The sequence below is a fragment of the Somniosus microcephalus genome, chromosome 30 (genome assembly GCF_052327205.1).
Source record: "Somniosus microcephalus isolate GS21.2 chromosome 30, FLI_Smic_1.0, whole genome shotgun sequence".
Classification (NCBI taxonomy): domain Eukaryota; kingdom Metazoa; phylum Chordata; class Chondrichthyes; order Squaliformes; family Somniosidae; genus Somniosus; species Somniosus microcephalus.
In genome coordinates, this window is record NC_141016.1 from 26308604 (window position 1) to 26326366 (window position 17763).

Sequence of the window (17763 nt, forward strand, 5' to 3'; positions counted from 1 at the left end):
ACACAATTCTCTCAGCTGCCAGGAGCTGTAGGTTTAAAGTTTAGTTAACTTCAAGGAACAGTTGCCAACAGTAGCAGCTTCCACTCAAGGAGGCAGGATCTTAAGTTAAGTTTGCTCGTTGTTACGTTTCACTCTTTGGTCTTGGGTATTCTGACTACTGCGAAGAAACAGCAATGATCTGAAATATTTCCAAGAAATTTCGGGTGCAGGTTTAAGGAGGCCCTGCATATCTGAGATGGTGGAAGTTGTAATGGAGACCAGTCTACAGAGTCAGTTTGAGCTCAGCAATTCTGCCATGGCCACACTGCACAGCTCACCCGACCAGTGCCCGTACCCGCAAAACTCGTACAAACCTGCCACTGCCTACGGCATTTACTCTGGGCTGGTGCCTAAGAGCCCTCGCGGCATACCCGACCATCTGGCCACCAGGCTGCGGCCCTGCGGGATTACCGACCTCCTCGGCGCTGGGACCCCTCACGGGATCACAGACATCCTGAGCAGGCCAGCGAGTGTGGGGGCGTCAGGCGGGGCTGGCTTCCTTCCGGGGATCCCCGAGCTGAGCACTTTCACCACTGGGGCTGGACCTGGGCTATATTACAACAGGGAGTTTGCCACTTTAAACCCCCAGGGCTCGGCACCCTGCGACCCATCCACCGTGCAGCGCTGGAGAGCAGCCAGGCAGCCATCAAACACAAGTAAGTGCGGAACTGCGCAAACCACCGATTATTCAGCCATTAACATTTAGCCTTCGATTAGAAATCAATAAATCCCCGACTTTGTTCAAACCTTTCATTTTAACCCCTTCATTGCCGGAAAAGCTTGGTCCAGTTCAGTTGGCACAGTAACGTGAATGGCATTTGAGCCGCTATAGGTTGCGCTCATCCACAGGGCATTGTGTTGGGGGCAGTCTGGGGAAGGAGACTTTGTAGTGTGTCATTGTAGTGTGCGCTGGTGCAACAACCTGTCCCTGAACCTTATCTACAAGGAAACAGGCCTAGAATTGATAAAGTGAGCTGTGCGGAGCCTACTAGAGCTATGACTGTTGGACTCTCAGTTAGGAGGGTCCCCAAGTTATCTGAGTCTTTATTGATGCTGGTATTTTTTGTTACCCGCGGGGGGGGGTGGGGGGGGTGCTATCTGCTTGTGCTTGGCCAGACTGTCTGGGGGAATGGGATGTGAAAAGCTCCTATTACACAGGCACTGCTTCGCCAAACAATAGGGCCCCTTAAAAGTCTTGTAAAGCTACCTTAGAAAGACAATAACTCATCATATTAACTCCTCACAAACTCTCTAAATTCGGGGGCTGTTTACAGTCTTTGGTCTCAAAGAATGTTGTTGCCTGACTTTGTGCTCACCCCTGAATGGCAGACTGTGTGGAGGGGAGGTGTGGCTATTGTGTGGTTAAGTAGACAAGAGAGGTTGATGAATATAACTATGACTTTGGTGATAGATCGCATCCACCCCATGTCCTGCCAAGTCTTCATGACAAAGAACTAGTTTCCTTTATCTTATATTTTTTTTAATTCCATTAATGCAGAAGGATTGGACAACCTGGCAAGAGCAGGAAAGTAGCCCCTCCCTCCAGAGTCACTCAAGAGCGCGTTTATAAACTCAAGACCCCCCCTAACTGAGAGTCCCAATGTCTATTTAGAAAGGGTATGGAAGGAAGAAGGCGGGGCAGGGGGGGTGGTGGGTGGGGTGGTACTGTACTAATTATAGATAATTAGTACAGTACCAGGGAGTTCTCCCCGGTGTCCTGGCCAATAGTTACCCCTCAATCAACATAACAAAAATAGATTATCTGGTCATTATCACATTGCTGTTTGTGGGATCTTGCTATGCACAAATTGGCTGCTGTGTTTTCCACATTACAACAGTGACTCCACTCCTAAAAGTACTTCATTGGCTGTAAAGCGCATTGAGACGTCCGGTGGTCCTGAAAGGCGCTATAGAAATGCAAGTCTTTCTTTCATAACACAATAGCAGTAGAAAAAAGAGACATAATTAACATTAAGATAGAAACAGAATCCATGCGGATTGAGATAGAGGATAAAAAGGGATCGATCAGTCTACAGACCACCTAATAGTGGAAGGGAAGTGGAGGAAAAAAATATGCAAACTTATCTATGAAATGAGTAAAAGACAGGAGGAAAAATTTGGTGCCTTAGCGCCTTCCGTTAGCGCCAGCAGATGGCGCTAATGGGGCGCTAGAGCATTATCGCTCGGGCGAGGCGAACCCTACGCTGCATGCCAAATCACGCCCCCCCCCCCCCACCCCTCGCGCAGCGTCTCTGCTAACAGTTATCGCCGGGAGCCTCAATGCCAGGTGGATTGTGACGTCAGTGAATGTGCAATAGTCACTCACCACCCAATCTGCGAAATTGATTGTCACCACCTACCTTAGTGCCTGGAGTAAACAGCAACAGAGAGAGCTGGTGTGAAGCACCAGGAAGCCGGCTCCAGGGACGTTATTTAAAGGGATCATCAGTAATGAGTTGCAGCTGTAGGTTAGTGGAGTTTCAGTGCTTTCTTGTCAGTCTCACATAGTCCAACAGTCTCATTCCATAATTTCAAGGTTATTTAGTATCAGGAGTGTTGTGGCAACTAAAAACTGCTTTAAAAAATCAAACTGCTACACTTGGTTACATTAATGGGGGCTGTACTGGCAGTCGACCTCGCCCTCCAGGATCTACGGCAGAGGGAGCGGAGGCAGTGAGAAAGACTAGAATATGTGCACAGATAGAGGAGGGCCATCAGGCTCTCAACAGGAGGTCTTACCCTCCGAGGGTATTCCGAGAGCACTTCTCCTACCTCCAATTAAGCGAGGAGCAGTGTATTAGAAGGCTCCGCTTCAGCAAGGAGGTGGTCACAGAACTCTGCCACCTCCTGCAACCAGACCTCCATCCTCAGACCAGGGTGACCACGGCTCTCTCAATGGCAGTCAAGGTCACCGTCGCCCTCAATTTCTTCCGCAGTGGATCCTTCCAGTCTGCAACAGGAGACATAGCAAACATCTCACAGTTCGCCGTCCATCGCTGCATCCAGGAGGTCACAGAGTCTCTCTACAGTAGGAGAAGGGACTACATTTCCCTCCCCATCACCAGAGAGAAGTAGGACGAGCCCGCATGTGGCTTTGCCAGGATAGTGGGATTCCCCATGGTGCAGGGCACCATTGACTGCACCCATGTGGCTTTGTGGGCACTGCATAACAATCCTGAGATCTTCCGTAACTGCAAAGGCTACCACTCACTTAATGTGCAGTTGGTGTGTGACCACACACAGCGAATCCTCAATGTCAATGCCTGCTATCCTGGCAGCAGCCACGATGCCTTCATCCTACACCAGACCAGTGTGCCAGCACTCTTCCAGCCACCACGTCAAGCTCATGGCAGGCTGCTTGGAGACAAGGGCTATCCGCTCTCCACCTGGCTCAGGACTCCCCTCCGCAACCCCAACACTCCTGCCCAGCATTCTTATAATGAGAGCCATGCTGCCACCAGGAACATCATCGAGCAGACCATCAACCTCCTCAAGCAATGGTTCCGCTGCCTTGACCGCTCGGGAGGAGTCCTCCAGTACTCGCTGGAGCGGGTGTCCCAGTTAATCGTGGTCTGCTGCATGCTCCACAACTTGGCCATCATGAGGGCCGTCCCTTGCCACCAGGGATTGTAGGACCACCTCAGGAGGAAGAGGGAGAGGAGGAGGAGGACGAGGATGAGGAGGAAGAGGAAAATGAGGAGAAGGAGGAGGAGGAGGAACAGGAGCGAGGGAGGAGGCAGCCACTCAATCGGCCTTCCGGAAGGGCAGTCCGTGACCGCTCCATCAGACTGCGGTTCGAATGAATTAAACCCCAGATCCCCGTTGCTCACCACATTCCCATCATTCCATTCCGGTCGCAGGCCATATCACAGCGCAAAGCTGAAATGAGAGACACCACAAAAGAATCTAAACTGAATTAATAAATTTATCAAAAATCAGTGAATGTATATTTACAACAAAAATATTACCTATTCAACCTTGTGCAATCCCTTAGTGCCTCTCGTTACTGTGCCTTTGCCTAATCTAGTGCTCCTACGAAGTGTTGGCCCAGTGGCTGAAGCACGGCTGGTGGAAGGCTGCTGAGTGTCCAAGCGGGAGACTTCAGATGGCCTTGCAGGACGCCCTCGACCAGCTCTGGGCCTGGAAGGCCCGGCTGTAGACTGCACCACCTCAGCATGGGCGGCAGCAGTCTGGGCTGGCTGGAAGAGATAGTGGATGCATTGGTTGTAATCTTCCAAAATTCCCTAGACTCTGGAAAGGTCCCAGCGGATTGGAAAACCGCAAATGTAACGCCCCTATTCAAGAAAGGAGGGAGACAGAAAGCAGGAAACTATAGGCCAGTTAGCCTAACATCGGTCATTGGGAAAATGCTGGAATCCATTATTAAGGAAGTAGTAGCAGAACATTTAGAAAATCATAAGACAATCAAGCAGAGTCAACATGGTTTTATGAAAGGGAAATCGTGTTTGACAAATTTATTAGAGTTCTTTGAGGATGTAATGAGCAGGTTGGATAAAGGGGAACCAGTAGATGTAGTGTATTTGGATTTTCAAAAGGCATTCGACAAGGTGCCACATAAAAGGTTACTGCACAAGATAAGAGTTCATGGTGTTGGGGGTATGGATAGAGGATTGGCTAACTAACAGAAAACAGAGAGTCGGGATAAATGGGTCATTTTCAGGTTGGCAAACTAACTAGTGGGGTGTCACAGGGATCAGTGCTGGGGCCTCAACTATTTATAATCTATATTAATGACTTGGATGAAGAGACCGAGTGTATTGTAGCCAAATTTGCTGACGATACAAAGATCGTGGGAAAGCAAGTTGTGAGGAGGATACAAAAGTCTGCAAAGGAATATAGATAGGTTAAATGAGTGGGCAAAAATTTGACAGATGGGGTATAACGTGGGAAAATGTGAGGTTATCCACATTGGTAGGAAGAATAGAAAAGCAAAATATTATTTAAATGGAGAGAGATTACAGAATGCTGTGGTACAGAGGGATCTGGGGGTCCTCGTACATGAAACACAAAAAGTTAGCATGCAGGTACAGCAAGTAATGAGGAAGGCAAATGGAATGTTGCCCTTTATTACAAGGGGGATGGAGTATAAAAGTAGGAAAGTCTTGCTACAACTGTACAGGGCGTTGGTGAGACCGCACCTGGAGTACTGCGTACAGTTTTGGTCTCCTTATTTAAGGAGGGATATACTTGCATTGGAGGCAGTTCAGAGAAGGTTCACGAGGTTGATTCCTGAGATGAAGGGGTTGACTTATGAGGAAAGGTTGAGCAGGTTGGGCCTATACTCATTGGAGTTTAGAAGAATGAGAGGCGACCTTATTGAAACATATAAGATTCTGAGGGGGCTTGACAGGGTGGATGCTGAGAGGATGTTTCCCCTAGTGGGGGTATCTGGAACTAGGGGCATAGTTTCAGGATAAGGGGTCGCCCATTTAAAACAGAGATGAGGAGGAATTTCTTCTCTCAGAGGGTCGTGAATCTTTGGAATCTCTGCCCCAGAGAGCTGTGGAGGCGGAGTCATTGAATATATTCAAGGCTGAGACAGACAGATATTTGAGCTACAGGGGAGTCAAGGGTTATGGGGAGCGGGCAGGGAAGTGGAGTTGAGGCCAAGATCAGATCAGCCATGATCTTATTGAATGGTGGAGCAGGCTCGAGGGGCCGAATGGCCGACTCCTGCTCCTATATCTTATGTTCTTATGACAGGCAACGACCAGGGCAATGGTGGAGTGGCAGTGGTGGGGGCAGGAATGTTGTCACTCTGAGAGAGGACAGCAGGTTCCTGCTCCACTGACCCACTGCCACGCCCCCGGGGCAGCACCTCAGCATCCCTAGCAATCTGTTGGAGCACAGATTGCTGGCCTGCTGTGACACCGTGAAAGCCCCGGTCGACGGTGGTAGACCCAGCCACGATGGCAGCGGTCAGAGCTTGCGTGGTATCAAGCTGAGACTGCATGAGAGCAGTCTGAGATTGAATGCCATCAAGCATAGACTGCATTACAGCACTAAGACGTTGCGTCGCTTCCGCCTGTGCTGCAATGGAAGCTGCCAGATCACCCATCACATGCAGCATCGGGTCTGGGTCGCCACGGTCTCTCTGGGAGTCTACCATCCTTTGCAGACTGGAAATGATGGACTCCATGGTGTGCGCAGAGCTCTGTGCAATGTTGGAGGTGGACTCCTCCACGCTCCTTACCATTGCCGAGAGGTTCTTGGACACCCTTGCCATTGCACCTATCATCTCCGTGTGCATGCCGATTACCCTTCTTCTAAATGCCTCCTCATCAAGGTCCTCATCTGAGTCCTGTGCAGCAGAATTCGTGTGCGAACTCACCCTCCGGGGAGCTGGCTCCCGAGCTACCCTTTCCCCCTGGCCTTGCTGCGGCCCACTCGTTCCCGGTGCAGATCCTGCTACTATACTAGCCTCTAAAGAACGCATAGTGCCAGTATCTGAGCTGGTGGCTGAGGGTGAGACATGCTGTGCCACAATGTGTTCCTCCTCCTCTTCTCCCGCCTCGCTCTCTACGGTGCTCTCAGGGACAGGCTGCTCAGGTGCTTGCTGATTATCTGAAAGTATAAAGGCACAAAAGTCGGGTTAAGGTGAGGGGAGGGGGGCAGGAAGGGAGAAAGGCGTGCATACTGCATGATTAGCTGGAAAGTGCAAAGCACTTGTGGGGTGAGAGGGAAGTGGGACGTGAGAAGAAGGAGTAGTGATGAACATACCGTTATTGTCCCCAAGGGGGTCAACATCACTGGTGGCCATGGTGCCCACCACCCGGCGTCCAATAATCTGCAGCACTCGATTTTCCAGCGCAGATAGTGGTTGGCTGTTGGCTTGTCCCCCGCCTGTGCGCTCCTGCTCCCTCCTGTTGTGAGCTATCTTGGCCTGCAAGAGAAAGGAAAGTGTGTGAGTGAGTGCGGAGCAATGTGTTTGGGTGAACAGTTGTCATTGTGTGCCAGGTGTGAGATGTGGGTGTCAGTGTTGGTAGGTAGAGATTGTTGGTGGGTGAGTGCTGGGGGTGTGGTGCTTTGGGCAATGTGTGAAGACTGTGGTTCAGATGGTGGTATGTAGCATTTGTTGAAGCATTCACTCACCCTGACCACCTGAGTGAGGTCGTTAAATTTCTTCCTGCACTGTGCGTAGGTCCTGGGCAGCACAGTGCTGCCCGAGATCTGCTGGGCTACCTCCCTCCACATGGTGCGGAAGATTTGTGGCAAGGGCCTCCTGCCACTTGCCGGGTAGAGCACCGCCCTCCGTGTCTCCACAGCGAACACCAACGCCTCCAATGTTTGATCGCTGAATCTGCGGGCTCTCTCCCTGGGGCATGGATCTGCCATGAGTACAGCTGCTTCAGTCCCCCGGCTCTTTCTCCTTGACCTGCTGCTGCTTGCTGAGGCAGCTGCACAGCCAGCAATGCTGAGAATGAGGTTCTGCAGCATCAATGAACCTCCCCTTTAACTACTGAAAAAAGCCTGTGGCAATCATGACTTGCAATTAGATTGCACCGGATATTGGTCCACCCTTTGAGTGTAATGCCAATGAGCTTGGGGTTAAAGACTTGAATTAGGACTCCAATCATTTCTTTGAGCAGTGAGCACGAATTTTGCGTGCAGTCTAAAGCATTAGCGCCTGGCGCTAATGCTCCAACTTTTCTAATTTTAGCACCCATTCCTGGGCTATAATGAATTTTTAGCCCATAGAGTAATAATCATGGGAGATTTTAACTACCCCCAAATAAACTGGCAAGAAGAGGTAGGGAAAGGGGAAAAGGGAATGGAGTTTTTACAGTTTATACAGGACTCCTTTCTTACCTAGTACGTAAGAAGCCCAATGAGAGAGGAATCACTGCTGGATCTAGTAATGGGAAATGAACCAGAGTAGATTAGAGAAGTAAGCTTGGGGGAAAAGCTAGACAATAGCGATCACACCATAATAAGGTTTAAGATAGTGATTGAGAAAAACCAAAATAATAGATTGGCAAAAAGCTAATTTTGAGGGGATGAGAAAGGAACAGGGGAAGATAAACTGGAAAAAAGTATTGACAAAGCAATAGAACAGCAGTGTGAAATGTTTAAAAAGGTGAACAAGAAAGTTCAGAAGAAATATACACACAATGAACTTACAGGTAATGACAGCGAAATGGCAGAAATATTAAATAATTACTTTGCCTCGGTATTTACCAGGGAGACTAACATGGTAGACATGACATTGGAAGAAGAGAACAAAAAGAATATAAAGACATTTAAGATAGAAAGGGAGGAGATAATTGACAAACAAGTCAAACTTAGAGAGAATCAAACCAATGTTCCTTTTAGGCTGCACAGCTGCACAGTGCTCTAGAGGTCCCGTGCAGTTGGTGAGACAGCTTTTAAATTGAAAAACCGCGCATACATAGAATTTTGAATGGGCCGTGCAGCCCAAAATAAATTACAGGGAACATTGGATAAAACCCCTGGTCCGGATGGATTGCATCCGCGCATATTCAAAGAAGTTAGGGAAGAGATAGCAGAGACGCTATTATATATTTATAAAAATTCATTAGAATGGCCTATATCTGTGCTGTAGAATTCTATGTAAGACAGCAGTCCCTGTACAGATCACAGATAGAGAGAGTGCACTTTATCAAATCTGGACTTGTTTCCTTGTAAGTAAGGATCAACAGTTTATATCGCCATGCAAAGACCGTGAGGAAATGACTTTGATGAGTGGTTCACCCACTTGCACTTCTCTATTTAATAACATGATGCGGGTTATTTACTAACCTACAATTATTTCAATCAGTTTAACAATTGACTCCAGTTACAACACTTAAGAAGCTTGACACCATCCAGGACAAAGTAGCCCGCTTGATTGATCCACCACCTTAAACATTCACTCCCTCCACCACCGGCGTACTGTGGCTGCAGTGTGTACCATCTACAAGATGCACTGCAGCAACTCGCCAAAGCTCCTTCAACAGCACCTCCCAAACCCACGACCTCTTCCACCTAGAAGGACAAGGGCAGCAGGCGAATGGGAACACCATCACCTCCAAGTTCCCCTCCAAGTCACACACCATCCTGACTTGGAAATATATCGGCCGATCCTTCATCGTCGCTGGGTCAAAAATCCTGGGACTCCCTCCCTAACAGCACTGTGGGAGCACCTTCACCACACGGACTGCAGCGGTTCAAGAAGGCGGCTCGCCATCACTTTCTCAAGGGTAACTAGGGATGGGCAATAAATGCTGGCCTTACCAGCGACACCCACATCCCATAAACAAATAAAAAAAAACTTTTCCTTATTATATCTTCAATTTAAAAGAAATCTTCAGGGATGCCATCTTCAGCTCTATGTTTAATCACCAAAATCCCTAAATAAGTTTCATTATTCATCAGAAAATTGCTAAACATACTTAATAAACATAGAAACATAGAAGATAGGAGCAGGAGTAGGCCATTCGGCCCCTCGAGCCTATTCCGCCATTTAATGAGATCATGGCTGATCATCCAAATTCAGTACCCTGTCCCTGCCTTCTCCCCATATCCCTTGATCCCTTTAGCCTTAAGAAATATATCTAACTCCTTCTTGAATATATTTAATGTATTGGCCTCTATTGCCTTCTGTGGTAGAGAATTCCACAGGTTCACCACTCTCTGGGTGAAGAAATTCCTCCTCATCTCTGTCCTAAATGGCTTACCCCTTATCCTTAGACTGTGACCCCTGGTTCTGGACTCCCCCGACCACCGGGAACATCCTTCCTGCATCTAGTCTGTCCAGTCCTGTCAGAATTTTATAAGTTTCAATGAGATCCCCTCTCATTCTTCTAAACTCCAGTGAGTATAAGCCCAATCAACTCAATCTCTCCTCATACGTCATTCCTGCCATCCCAGGTATCAGTCTGGTGAATCTTCGGTGAACATATTCCAAGCAGTGAATCATCTCCCTGTTTAGATGGGTGCTGGATGGCAAGACTCCCTCAGTGTAGGGCACCTCTCTCTGAGTTTCACCTAGTGGTGCTGAGCTGTACCGACTGCTCAGGAATGACCCAGGTTCAAACCCCAGTCTGCGCTAAATTATCTGACTCCAGCCAAGCAGCCTATTTGTTGCTTTCATTGCTCACAGCAGTTAGGAAGAGGAGAATCAGACAGGGATGCCACTCCCAAATACTGTCCACTGCTGTGTGTGTAAGTATCAGGTGAGTTTCGGATTGGGCGTGACGGCGATTCTTTCCCTCCTGCTCAGGTTGACTAGCCTGACACTCACGTTTAAAGACTGGAGGCTTGAGCAAGGTATCCGAGGTTTCACAGTGTGCGTGAGGTGTCCCTCAGCAAGGGTTCGGCCTTCAGGAGAGGCGGGCAAAGCAAGACTTTCGAGACCAAATCCCAAGCAGTGAATGGTCACCTGAATCCTGTGATTGTTTACGTTATTCATGGAATATGTACTGTACATATACAGGAGCTGACATTGAGTTATATGTAAGTTGTGCTGGATTGGGCAGGAGCCAATTCTTCTGTTTTGCCTGGCGTGTGCTGGATATGTATAAGAGCGGAAGCTATGACACAGGTGAGCCATACAATACCAGATGGGAGTCAATTGCTTCCTATTATCCAACGTGTGCTGCATATGATATAGAAGCTGACACTGAGACATGAACAAGCCATACAGTACCAGATGAACGTCTACTCTTGTACCTGTTATGTACGCTACATAAAGCTAAGTGAGTTCATCTTTTACCCAATCTTGTAAAAGAAAGACTTGCATTTCTATAGCACCTTTCACAACCACCGGATGTCTCAAAGCACTTTACAGCCAATGAAGTACTTTTTGAAGTGGAGTCACTGTTGTGATCTAGGAAATGCAGCAGCCAATTTGCGCACAGCAAGCTCCCACAAACAGCAATGTGATAATGACCAGATAATCTGTTTTTGTTATGTTGATTGAGGGATAAATATTAGCCAGGACACTGGGGATAACTCCCCTGCTCTTCTTCGAAATAGTGCCATGGGATTTTTTACGTCCACCTGAGAGAGCAGACGGGGCCTCGGTTTAACGTCTCTTCTGAAAGGCGGCACCTCCGACAATGCAGCACTCCCTCAGCACTGCACTGGAGTGTCAGCCTAGATTTATGTGCTGAAGTCCCTGGAGTGGGACTTGAACCCACAACCTTCTGACTCAGAGACGAGAGTGCTACCCACTAAACCACGGCTGACACTGTACCAGACAATGCATGACTGACCAGGACACAGGCATCTCCATAAAACCCATCCTTGTGTCTCTGTTTTAGCAGCACAGAAAAGCTTCCTGACAGAGGTTACTAACAAGAGGAAATACACCAGGCCCACCTTCTCCGGGCACCAGATCTTCGCTCTGGAGAAAACCTTTGAACAGACCAAGTACTTGGCTGGACCCGAGAGGGCTCGCCTGGCCTACTCACTGGGGATGACCGAGTCTCAAGTCAAGGTGAGCGGTTTAATAGAGTTACACTGAATGTGGCGGGGAGGCGATACCCAAAGACAAAATTAGGCCACAGCTAGAGTACTGCGTACATTTCTGGTCACCACATTACAGGAAAGGCCTTAGAGAGGGTGCAGAAAAGATTTACGAGAATGATTTCAGGAATGAGAGACTTCAGTTACATGGATAGACTGGAGAAGCTGGGGTTGTTCTCCTTAGAGCAGAGAAGATTGAGAGGAGATTTGATCGAGGTGTTCAAAATCATGAGGGGTCTAGACAGAGTAGATAGAGAGAAACTGTTCCCATTGGCGGAAGGGTCAAGAACCAGAGGACACAGATTTAAGGTGATTGGCAAAAGAACTAAAGGCGACATAAGAAAAAACTTTTTTACGCAGCGAGTGGTTAGGATCTGGAATGAACTGCCTGAAAGGGTGGTGGAGGCAGACTCAACTGTGGCTTTCTAAAGTGAGTTGGATAAGTACCTGAAGGAAAAACATTTGCAGGGCTATGGGGAAAGGGCGGGGGAGTGGGACTAGCTGAAGTGCTCTCGCAGAAAGCCGGCACGGGCTCGATGGGCTGAATGGCCTCCTTCTGTGCTGTAACCATTCTATGATTCAATGATTCTATACTAGCGAGGGTACAGAGGAGATTTACGAGGCTGTTGCCAGGACTGGAGAATTTTAGCTATGAGGAAAGATTGGAGAGGCTGGGGTTGTTTTCTTTGGAACAGAGGAGGCTGAGGGGAGACCTAATTGAGGTGTATAAAATTATGAGGGGCCAAGATAGTGGATAGGAAGGACCTATTTTCCTTAGCAGCGAGGTCAATAACCAGGGGACATAGATTTAAAGTAATTGGTAGAAGGATTAGAGGGAAGTTGAGGAGAAATTGTTTCACCCAGAGGGTGGTGGGGGTCTGGAACTCACTGCCTGAAAGGGTGGTAGAGGCAGGAACCCTCATCACATTTAGAAAGTACTTGGATATGCACCTGAAGTGCCGTAACCGACAGGGCTATGGACCGAGAGCTGGAAAGTGGGATTAGGCTGGATAGCTCTTTTCAGCCGGCACAGACACGATGGGCCGAATGGCCTCCTGCTGTGCTGTAAATCTCTATGATTCTATGAGTTGGCAGTATTCAGCCACACTGACCATCCGTATTGAAACCAGGAAGCCAGGTTCCAGCTACTTTATTTCCTTCTATTTCCTCCCTTGTAGGCGCTGATTCTTGATGGGGTAAAACAGTTTCATGAGTTCCGATCAGCCTCTGGTACCTCACCTTAAGGGTGAGGCCAGACAGCGAGTGTTAATATTGACAAAGTTAAGCCAGGCAGATGGTTTGCTCCAGAGACGCAGATTAAAAATGAGGAAGGGAAGGTAAGAATAACTTTTTCGGCCAAAGGGTAATCGAGTTGTGGAGTCAGTTATGAGGTGAAGCCATTTGAGTAAAAATGGGTTCACGAGACACAGGAATGTGTCTCTGGAATGGTGGGGAAGTTGGGATTGACTTATGTAAAGTTGGGCCTAATGGATATTCGCTGTTCCTAAAATGCTCATACAACCAATTTGAAATCATAGAATCATAGAATAGTCCAGCACAGAAGGAGGCCATTCGGCCCATCAAGTCTGCACCGGCTCTTTCGAAGAGCAATCCAGTCAGTCCCACTCCCCCGCTCTTTTCCCAGATCCCTGCAATTTTTTCTCCTTCAAGTATTTATCCAATTCCCTTTTGAAGGCTACTATTGAATCTGTATCCACCGCCCTATCAGGCAGTGCGTTCCAAATCTTAACCACTCGCTGCGTAAAATAAGTTTTTCCTCCTGTCGCCTCTGGTTCTTTTGCCAATCACCTTAAATCTGGGCCTTCTGGTTATCGACCCTTCCATTGGAAACAGTTCTTTATTTACTCCATCTAAACCCTTTATGATTTTAAACTTGATTGAAACTTATAAAATTCTGACAGGACTGGACAGACTAGATGCAGGAAGGATGTTCCCGATGGTCGGGGAGTCCAGAACCAGGGGGCACAGTCTAAGGATAAGGGGTAGGCCAATTCTCCACCACAGAAGGCAGTAGAGGCCAATTCATTAAATATATTCAAGAAGGAGTTGGATATATTTCTTAAGGCTAAAGGGATCAAGGGGTATGGGGAGAAAGCAGGGACAGGGTACTGAAATTGGATGATCAGCCATGATCGCATTGAATGGCGGAGCAGGCTCGAGGGGCCGAATGGCCTACTCCTGCTCCTATCTTCTATGTTTCTAAACGCCTCTATCAAATCTCCTCTTAGTCTTCTCTGCTCAAAGGAGAACAACCCCAGCTTCAGCATTATAAAGGAAACTGGGAATGCTGATCTGGGAAAAGTTTTGACAATGGCCAAGAATTGAAATATCAGCAAAGTCTGCTTTTGAGGCCGAGATGGATTTCACACTGCTCCAGTGTAAAGATAAACTGGTGCAAGGCTTTTCCTGAGGCTACAAGTTGCCCTTGGTCACATCAATCTTCTCCAGTTAACTCACACTGCTATTTTTCTTAACTTTGTAGGTCTGGTTCCAGAACAGAAGGACAAAATGGAGGAAAAAAACCTCAAATGAGAGCTCGTCACCAGAGGCCAATCCCGATAAAGTCGGTTATGAAAACGAGGATGATGAGGAATACAACAAGCCCTTGGATCCGGATTCAGACGACGAGAAACTGAGACTGTTACTGAGGAAACGCAGGCCAGCGTTCCCCGTGCTCAGAGTGGGCGCACACACTGCCTGACTGCACAGCCCGCGCGCTCAGACAGAAAATGTGCAAAAATGAATTCAACGTTGGCCGGGAAATTCCTCGGAGATGTTCCCCGCTCCGCTGGCGTGCGTTCATTCCGGCAAAGTAATGCTAGCGGAACGGGAGCAGCTCCAAGAAATTTCCCGGCCAATATCCTCACTTCGTTTAAAATAAAATCAGAAAATACTGGAAATACTCCGCAGGCCAGGGGAGAGAAACAGAGTTCACGTTTCAGGTCGATGACCTTTCGTCATTTTGTTTGCTTATTCTTCCATTTTTCTCTTCCTTTTCATTTCATTGTTTTATCTTTCCATTCCTTCTCTTTTTAAAAAGCCTTTTATTTCACCTCCAGTTAAAAAGCCTTTTATTTCACCTCCAGTTCTCCTCAGTATGTTTGGAAGATTAGTAGATGCAGGGAAAGGTGTGTGTTTGAGTGCGTCAACTTTAAGAAAACAGCAGCTTTAGTGAGAGTGGCGAGAACAGAGGCTACAGAATGAGGATCAGCGGGATTCAGAGTTCTGGAAGAGCGCCTACCACAAGTGACAAGGCCAATGCTGGGCCAATGACTGATGTCCACTCCAGACTCTTTATTTGTAATTGAGAAACCCGGTGAAGGGTTAAAGTCCACAGTCCAGGGCGCCACCATAGCTTGAATAAACTAAGCAGTTTAATGCCAAGTGTTTGGTGGAAATCATGGGTTTGTCCAGTGGGGCTTCTGTAACCTAAAGTCCTCACCAGTGTCATTGACTGGCAGTTATCAACCCCCACCCTTCATCAATAGACCCATTGCCTGTTTCTAAACTTCTGCAGGAAACACCTCCCTACTGAGGAGGCCCAGTGTTGCCCATTGTGTTGTGTCTCGATCACAGAGGAACATTAACTCACAAACGCTTAATGAATTTACGTGCCAGCTTCAAAACTGAAACGGCTGAAATACTGAAAGGCAAAAGACAACTCAATGACACCATAATGCAGTGCAGTGATGTCATAGGTCAGTGTAGTGACATCATGGGTCAGTGCAGTGATGTCATAGGTCAGTGCAGTGATGTCATTGGTCAGTGCAGTGATACCATAGGTCAGTGCAGTGATGTCATTGGTCAGTGCAGTGATGTCATGGGTCAGTGCAGTGATGTCATAGGTTAGTGCAGTGATGTCATTGGCCAGTGCAGTGATGTCATTGGTCAGTGCAGTGATGTCATCGGTCAGTGCAGTGATGTCATAGATCAGAGCAGTGATGACATAGATCAGAGCAGTGATGCCATGGGTCAGTGCAGTGATGTCATCGGCCAGTGCAGTGATGTCATAGATCAGAGCAGTGATGTCATGGGTCAGTGCAGTGATGTCATGTCGTCGGTCAGTGCAGTGATGTCATGGGTCAGTGCAGTGATGTCATGGGTCAGTGCAGTGATGTCATGCCCACAGCTGTACTGTAAAGATAGATCTTGTGACATCAACAGGTGATGTAAATATGAACATTATGAAATGTGCAATAAATATACCACACGTTCTATAATAAAAGTTTTATCAAATAGATATTCAAATTAGTAGAAGTTCTTGATTTCAAATATTGAATTTCTTTCTCTCTCCTCTCATCTCATCCCGCAACCCAAAGCTAAGCTTCCTCAGCCAAAGCCTGGGAGTTGATCCCTCAGGCAGGGGTGAAGCAAAACACACCAGCCCTGATATTTACCGGTAGGTGGGGGGAAGGCCCGGAAATCCCAGGGATGAGGAGGTCCTGCCGAATTTAACAGCAGGTCCTGATTAGCATTGCCTTCTTCTGTTTCCCTAGCTGGCTGCATGGTGGGAAAGCCAGCGTCTGGAGGGGAGGGAGTAATCGAGGGTTGGAGGGAACGAGCGAGGGTTGGAGGGAGGGAGTGATCGGGGGTTGGAGGGAGGGAGTGAGCGCGGGTTGGAGGGAGGGAGCGATCGGGGGTTGGAGGGAGGGAGCGATCGGGGGTTGGAGGGAGGGAGCGATCGGGGGTTGGAGGGAGGGAGCGATCGGGGGTTGGAGGGAGGGAGTGAGCGTGGGTTGGAGGGAGGGAGCGATCGGGGGTTGGAGGGAGGGAGTGAGCGAGGGTTGGAGGGAGGGAGCGATCGGGGGTTGGAGGGAGGGAGTGAGCGAGGGTTGGAGGGAGGGAGCGATCGGGGGTTGGAGGGAGGGAGTGAGTGAGGGTTGGAGGGAGGGAGCGAGCGAGGGTTGGAGGGAGGGAGTGAGCGAGGGTTGGAGGGAGGGAGCGATCGGGGGTTGGAGGGAGGGAGCGATCGGGGGTTGGAGGGAACGAGTGAGGGTTGGAGGGAGGGAGCGATCGGGGGTTGGAGGGAGGGAGCGATCGGGGGTTGGAGGGAGGGAGCGATCGGGGGTTGGAGGGAACGAGTGAGGGTTGGAGGGAGGGAACGAGCGAGGGTTGGAGGGAGGGAGCAAGCGAGGGTTGGAGGGAGGGAGTGAGCAAGGGTTGGAGGGAGGGAGTGAGCGAGGGTTGGAGGGAGGGAACGAGCGAGGGTTGGAGGGAGGGAGCGATCGGGGGTTGGAGGGAGGGAGCGATCGGGGGTTGGAGGGAGGGAGCGATCGGGGGTTGGAGGGAGGGAGTGAGCGCGGGTTGGAGGGAGGGAGCGATCGGGGGTTGGAGGGAGGGAGTGAGCGAGGGTTGGAGGGAGGGAGCGATTGGGGGTTGGAGGGAGGGAGTGAGCGAGGGTTGGAGGGAGGGAGCGATCGGGGGTTGGAGGGAGTGAGTGAGCGAGGGTTGGAGGGAGGGAGCGATCGGGGGTTGGAGGGAGGGAGTGAGCGAGGGTTGGAGGGAGGGAGCGAGCGAGGGTTGGAGGGAGGGAGTGAGCGAGGGTTGGAGGGAGGGAGCGATCGGGGGTTGGAGGGAGGGAGCGATCGGGGGTTGGAGGGAACGAGTGAGGGTTGGAGGGAGGGAGCGATCGGGGGTTGGAGGGAGGGAGCGATCGGGGGTTGGAGGGAACGAGTGAGGGTTGGAGGGAGGGAACGAGCGAGGGTTGGAGGGAGGGAGCGAGTGAGGGTTGGAGGGAGGGAGCGATCGGGGGTTGGAGGGAGGGAGCGATCGGGGGTTGGAGGGAGGGAGCGATCGGGGGTTGGAGGGAGGGAGCGAGGGTTGGAGGGAGGGAGCGAGGGTTGGAGGGAGGGAAGGGTTGGGGGTTGGAGAGAGGAGAAGGTCAGGGGTTGGAGGGAGGGAGCGAGGGTTGGAGGGAGGGAATGAGCGAGGGTTGGAGGGAGGAAACGATCGGGGGTTGGAGGGAGGGAAGGATCGGGGGTCGGAGGGAGGGAAGGATCGGGGGTTGGAGGGAAGGATCGGGGGTTGGAGGGAGTGATCGGGGGTCGGAGGGGAGGGAACGAGCGAGGGTTGGAGGGTGGGAAGGATCGGGGGTTGGAGGGTGGGAGCGATCGGGAGTTGGAGGGAGGGAAGGATCGGGGGTCGGAGGGGAGGAGGGTGTGTGTCGGCTGACCACGGCAGCGAGGAAAGTCCCTGATCGGCAAAAGGGAGGCC

General features: G+C 49.7%; 1 protein-coding gene across 1 annotated transcript; it reads left to right on the forward strand.

Moving 5' to 3' along the window:
• Window positions 1–235: 235 nt before the first annotated feature.
• On the forward strand, window positions 236–15750 carry LOC147098035 (homeobox protein Nkx-6.3-like). The gene is made up of 3 exons (XM_085970807.1): window positions 236–695; window positions 11325–11500; window positions 14033–15750. Exons 1-3 carry the CDS (start codon window positions 236–238, stop codon window positions 14249–14251), a joined length of 855 nt encoding a protein of 284 aa, XP_085826933.1. The 3' UTR covers window positions 14252–15750.
• Window positions 15751–17763: the final 2013 nt, after the last annotated feature.

What these genes read in the sequence shown, in the direction of transcription:
- LOC147098035 (XM_085970807.1), top strand. Translation starts at nt 236, where the DNA reads ATGGTGGAAGTTGTAATGGAGACCAGTCTACAGAGTCAGTTTGAGCTC. An exon ending in CAGGCAGCCATCAAACACAA is followed by an intron (nt 696 to 11,324) that starts GTAAGTGCGGAA and finishes TCTCTGTTTTAG; the next exon opens with CAGCACAGAAAAGCTTCCTG. An exon ending in TGACCGAGTCTCAAGTCAAG is followed by an intron (nt 11,501 to 14,032) that starts GTGAGCGGTTTA and finishes TTAACTTTGTAG; the next exon opens with GTCTGGTTCCAGAACAGAAG.